Source organism: Cibotium barometz, chromosome 13, assembly GCF_041138505.1.
Source record: "Cibotium barometz isolate CiBa-2024 chromosome 13, ASM4113850v1, whole genome shotgun sequence".
Classification (NCBI taxonomy): domain Eukaryota; kingdom Viridiplantae; phylum Streptophyta; class Polypodiopsida; order Cyatheales; family Cibotiaceae; genus Cibotium; species Cibotium barometz.
Window position 1 is genome coordinate 60812558 of NC_141058.1, and position 5934 is coordinate 60818491.

Genomic DNA, 5934 nt, shown 5'->3' on the forward strand with positions numbered 1-5934 from the left:
CACCATCAAATGTCTAAACTAGAAAATGTGGAGTACTCACTACAACAACTACTACTTATATAAGAGGCCTTGAAGAATACACCCGAAGTAACAAGCGAGTGCTTTTCCAAGTGCTATTGTTAAAGCTTTCTATGACTTTAACTTTGCATAAGTGAGCATGTATACGTAGCCTCCTTGGGCAATGACTTTTAACTTTGCATAAGTGAGCATGTATACGTAGCCTCCTTGGGCAAATTCCGAATCCACAATTCTTTGTTGGGTCCCTACATCGTCATTAAATGCTCGAGGCTCCTAGACTCTCGTTAAACGAAAACGAAGCCCCTGTGGGAATATAATATAACGCTTCGACCGTGTAAGCAATTGGAAAACATTCCTCCTTATAGGAAGGAGTGTACGAGTCGATACTCAATTTTTATACCAAGAAAATTTTCGACTCATTTTGAGTCTCCCCCAACATGCACTCGCTTTCTCTAAGAAACACGTGAGAGTGCACACGGTTGAAATATTACTCACCCAAATAAAGTGAGTTGGGGCGGGCGTTTTGCAGCCAGATTGCACGAGGCTGGCACAGCAGGTCTCAAGAAATGAAATATTAAAATCTCTCATGCTACGCACACTCATTACAATTCAAGAGTTTCATTGTGTAAGGGACTCTCAACCAGCCACACCTTAGCTCAAAATTATACTACTAAAGAATACAGGTGATAGATTCATTTCACTAAAAATCTTCATAAGGTTACAAATAACGTTGCAGTTGTTTTTAGAGACTATGGACAGAGATTTTACATGGAGGAACTTGATACAGACATGATGGGGGGGAAAAAAAAAACAAACAATTAGTCCAAAGAAGGCTCTAAAGGTCTCTGCGTGTGATAACTTCTTCGAGGTTTCATAATATGCCGCCAACTATTGGCTGTGTAAGAAGCATTTTGTTCAATTTTTTGTTTTGGAATCAAGCAGCCATGAGATCTCATGGTGGTTGACGTCCTCAAGCTCTCACATGCACATGGCAGCTGCAATATGTACTGTTGTGTGCGTATGCAAGCTCTCGTTCATAAGTAATATAAATGGAAAGCATATGCCCAGCAAGTATTATATCTATCCTCCTCCAGGCTCTGGTATCTCATATCTCTCCTCTATCCAGAATTCAATCACGAGTAGCGCTTTTTCAACCTCCAAGATGTCCGACCGCGGAGGATCTCTGTGGAGTCACCTTGCAAGCGAAGCAGATGCGTGTAATGAAGCGGCCCTGCCGTGGTGATGCGTGGGTTCTTGATGCTGGGAGGCCCAACGGATGGAGGCAGCTCCAGCCCTTCATCATCGAGGCACGGTGAGAGGGGTGACTCTGGCAAAGTTAGAGATGACACAACATCACAATGGCTGCACTCCTTCCGGTACTCCAAGGTCATGCCCATCAACTCATATGCTACCAGAAGTGACTGTGGAACGCTCTGTTCACAAAGCGAAACACACACACTGTAAGCACTTAATGTGAACACACATCAACGGTAGAGAAGCCTCCATGAGTGGCTGAAAATTTGGAGCTTATTCCAAATGCACCTACATGATTGATTGCTTGATGTCTGACTCTGAAGCCATCACAGAGCAATAAACAAGACGAGTGTAAAGTTGCTGTTTTTAAGTACCTCTAAAACCCAGCTGATGTACTTGACATGATTTACATGCTGGTTCATATCCATGTCATGGAGCCGAGGCTGTTCAAAAATATACAATAAATTGAATATACAAAAAAAGCTTCATACTGATGCAAGTAATGACAAAGAACCATTTCAAAAGACAGCTTAAATTCCGCACGCTATGCCACGTGCTTTATGGAGGAGGGACACCAAAAAAACTGTACAAAGGAAGAAGGCGGCAAAATAACTGTACCACGAGTCCAGTTATCACAAAAGGGGCAGAATCATCCAGCTTAATGATTCTCTGGCCACCAGAATCATCAGTCAATACACTCCTGTCAAGATAGTAAGGAGATATTTCTGCCCGGACATCATCAGGCATCTTTGAAAGCCTCCTGGTATCTTGATTCATCATTGCCCAATGACTGCACCCATCACAAGAAAAACAGTTAGCATGGAGTCATTAACTGTGTGTGTGGATAACAGAGAAGATTGTATACGTTCCTGTCACCTTTCAAGGTAAATGGTTTATCCATTACAAGTAATGAGCGAATTTTAGCCACCGGGACTAACACAAGGGCACTTACTTGGACAACTCTAGGGAGGTAATCGGATAGTGAGAAATGTATGCAAACGCAACAGTTCCCACAATTTATGCAAGGCAGGTTTGATTTAACTTAAGAGGCCACTGGTGTGGAAAGGCTACGCGTAGCCTGCTATACGCATACGAGTCCCCGGTCATGATGTGTATGCAGTTCACATGACACACAGACCAAGTGGTTTCCTCAACCCTGACGTCACCATCTGGTGAGGGACATTTTGTATAAGAAGAAAGCACAATCTCCCTCAATGGTGGTGGTGGTGGTGGTGGTGGTGGTGAGGACGTATAAAGCACGGGCTCACAAGAATCTCTCTCTTGGTTTACCAGGAAAAGGCCAGATATAAAAAGAGGAAGCACAGCTTGCTGCTGCTAGAAGCAAGGGCTACTGCACGTTTTCCATTGCTGGGTCATGATTCCCACACAGCAGCTGGTGCCCCATAGCTAGCAAGACTCCAGCCGCCAACATCAGTTTGCATGGGTCCTAACTTGTGTCGTGTACATTAATCCAGGTAACGTAAGCACACTGAATCAATCTGACATTTGTGATGACAAAGGAGAAAGAACAGACATGAAGGCCATCAAAAATATTATTGCCAACCAGACGTACTGCCTGACATCAAGTTCATGGCCCAGCTGGTACATGGCATGTTAACCCTTCCATTGTACATACACACGCACGATCTTAAAAACATGCTTCACGTCAAGGTCAACATGATAACCGATACCTGGTTAATGTTCGCACAGAAAACATTTTTCCCAACAATTCAAAAAACCTTCAACCTAAAATTTTTGTAGGTTTTTTTTTCTAAATTTTAGCATTTTAAAAGCAAAATTATTTTTAAATTTTATAAATCATTATTTTGAAATTTAAAGGTTAATTTTTCAAAAAATCTTTTCGTGAACACTGTACCTCGTGGCTCTAGCTCGGATATGCCCAGTTAAATAATCACGAATCAAGAAGTCCCTTCGCATACCATTCTTTCCAAGACCAGTCACCCAGGAATCGATCTCGACAACATCACCCCTGAAAAAAGACCAGAGTCCTTTCCCGTCGTCACAAATAGTGCTAACCATTCAAGCGTAACAAGATTAAGAGGTGAGATTCTCACGAATTTCCGTTATAATGGAGAAACTGATATTTCTCTGCTTAGAAAGAGGGTTGGAATTACCAGACAGGATAATCAACAACTTGGATGTGCATCTTGGTCACGACCCAAATCAGCCGGTGCCTCATCATGGCATGGGTTGTTCCCATTCCATCACCCACAAAATCAGACATTCCTACATGGTTCAATGCAGTTTCCTGGCAAACACAGAAAATTGAGGAGCAAGAAGCTGCTGCATTAATTGGTCTTTCTTTGCATATAATTATCTATGCACAGATGAGGATAACAGATTCCAGGGAGAACAAACCTGAAAGAGATTCGCGAGCGTTTCAATGGATGCGGTGCGGTCGAATCCCACCTCGTACGAACGAACCACGAACGTTTGGCGATATACCAAGTCATTCTCCACGAGTCTACCTCTTCGGAGGGCATCGATGGGTACAGCAGCCACTTCATGAGCTCCTCTAGTCTCCCCTCTTCCTACGGCCTCCGCCACCCGAGTCTCCTGTGCACTGGCACCATCACCCGATAATGAGAATAATCCCAGCCCTTGTTGCTCCGCCTCTTTCTCAGCTATAGCAGATAGAATTGCCGCTGCTAGGACCGCCAGCACGGCCATATCACGCAACCACGTATTCTCGTCGATCAGAAGAGCAACCAGCTGGGCTGTGTCCTCCTCGACCTCGTCATTCGCAGGGAGTATTGAGTTGGTGTGCACATCGACTCTCTCCACCTCCTCCGCCTGGCCCCTCTTCTTGTGCAAGAGCGACTGCTTGGCATCGGTGTCATCTTTAATTGTGGTGTGGTTGAGTCGTGGCGGTGGGCTGCTCTGCTTTGGAATCTCTCTCGCAACGGATCTCACAACCACATTTCCTCTTCTTTTACCAGCGCCTGCACTAGGTGCCAAAGCAAGCTTCGATGCCAAAGCAGACTTTGAGAATGCAAACTTTGACACTACATAATCTGGCTGCTCCGTCCTCCAAGTGCCACGATAGATTACTGTACGCGCGACAGAGTTCATCCCTGACTGCTGTAATGAAGTCCAATCTGAACAACTCAGAACTAGAGATCTTCGGAGTTTGGGAAATTCGCCACAACGACCACTACTGATCTGATTGAAGACTAATAGTTGGGACTGCGAGCGTTAAAATTGGAAGAAGTCTGGAGTTAAGGCTCAAGAACGGATTCAGCTACTGAAATGAAGTCATCTGCGTCGAATGAGGCAGGGGGTAGGTGGCGGAGGGGCCGACCTTCGATAAGAAGCTGTCATGCGAGAGACGTAAATTTATGGAGATGGTAGAGAGCTCGCCTACTACTACTTAGCGATGAAGTGGGTTGTTTCCGGCCCCGGGCCACCCAAAATCGCCTCGTGCGGATCCGAAAAAAAGGGGTACAGGAGCGCCTGTGGCTACCAACCTTACCTACGGTCAGCTAGAGAGAAAGAGAGAGTGAAAGCTTCTGAAAGACAGTGGCCACTGATTGCCAGTGGTAGGTGAAGTTACAGTTATTTGAAATGTGGTCAGCGGCGGCGACTCTTCTCTTCACGCCGCGGACAGAGCAGACACAAAGAGAAAAAGAGAGAGCGCTCGCGCGAGCTAGCGCGCTCTCTTCCAACCAACCCGCCAGCAGGCGCCCAGCCGCATTTGTGTATTTTGCGCCAGCCAGCCTTCTTCGCGTTTGGCACCCAACCAAATTGAATGAGAATGACAAGGAGACACACAGCTGTCGCACTACATCATATCTTTGCCAAAACTCAACCGTGTACCTTAGCACAGCCTGTTCTTTTGTTAAATGCCTTTGAATATGGGACACCAAAATTCTGTTTGGAAGGGGAAGTGATAGGAAGACTTTAGTTTGAAAGGATGGGAAGACCTTAGGCAAAAGGTTAATTGACCTTTTAAAAAAAGAAATCGTGAAGGTGACGAGTGGAGGGAAGTGGAGGCCTTCTAGACTCTGCGAGATCTAGAGGCTTTTGGGATGCCTATAAATTCCACATCCTAAACAAGCTTGAGTTTGGGCTATGGCCCACTAGAGAGAGCAAGAAAGAAAATCAGTATGTGCTTGAGTTTACGCTGAGAGAGAGAACGAATGTTTTTAATGCGTCTTTTTTTTTGGTGTACTGGTCTCCGCTTATTCGTTCTGGTGTGCGGTTGTATAATGAGAGAACGAAGGTTCTTTTTTTTTATATGAAAATTCATCTTTTTTTTTTCGATCTGCTCCTCTCCGTCTATTCTCGCTGTGGTGCTCTCGTCTATTCTCGTCGTGGCCTAAGGTTTCAACCTTAGGGCCATAATAATTAATTAACGCCCGTAAAAAATAAGTTCAATTAGTTAACTACTAGGGAACTTCGATAGAACTTGGATAACCTTCGTTAGTGTTAGTAAGGTTTGAAAACCTTTTTAAGAGATTTTTCTTTACAAAATACTAACTTTGCAAACTGTTGAAGATGATCGCTTTGCTTGCTCAAATGAATATTTTCCTAATCAAAAGCCCACCACATAAATAATGCAACACGCACAGTACAAGCAATTGTTGAAGTAAACGCATGAATAACACAATGCACACATTACATCATTACGTAGGTGGTAGA

At 44.4% G+C, this 5934-nt stretch overlaps 1 protein-coding gene across 1 annotated transcript; it reads right to left on the reverse strand.

Annotated features, from left to right (window-relative positions):
- Nucleotides 1–575: 575 nt before the first annotated feature.
- Nucleotides 576–4642, reverse strand: LOC147632906 (oleoyl-acyl carrier protein thioesterase 1, chloroplastic-like). Its single transcript, XM_086807825.1, has 6 exons — nucleotides 3652–4642; nucleotides 3408–3541; nucleotides 3149–3262; nucleotides 1891–2062; nucleotides 1647–1715; nucleotides 576–1451 (listed from the first exon to the last, which is right to left on the reverse strand). The coding sequence occupies exons 1-6, from the start codon at nucleotides 4363–4365 to the stop codon at nucleotides 1152–1154; spliced, it is 1503 nt and encodes a 500-aa protein (XP_086663951.1). The 5' UTR covers nucleotides 4366–4642; the 3' UTR covers nucleotides 576–1151.
- Nucleotides 4643–5934: the final 1292 nt, after the last annotated feature.

Excerpts from the sequence above, each read along its gene's own strand:
- LOC147632906 (XM_086807825.1), bottom strand. The coding sequence starts at position 4,365 with ATGAACTCTGTCGCGCGTACAGTAATCTATCGTGGCACTTGGAGGACG. Across the intron at positions 1,716-1,890 it reads TTGTGATAACTGGACTCGTG|CCTCGGCTCCATGACATGGA; the intron begins GTACAGTTATTT and ends ATTTTTGAACAG. Across the intron at positions 1,452-1,646 it reads ACATCAGCTGGGTTTTAGAG|AGCGTTCCACAGTCACTTCT; the intron begins GTACTTAAAAAC and ends CTTTGTGAACAG.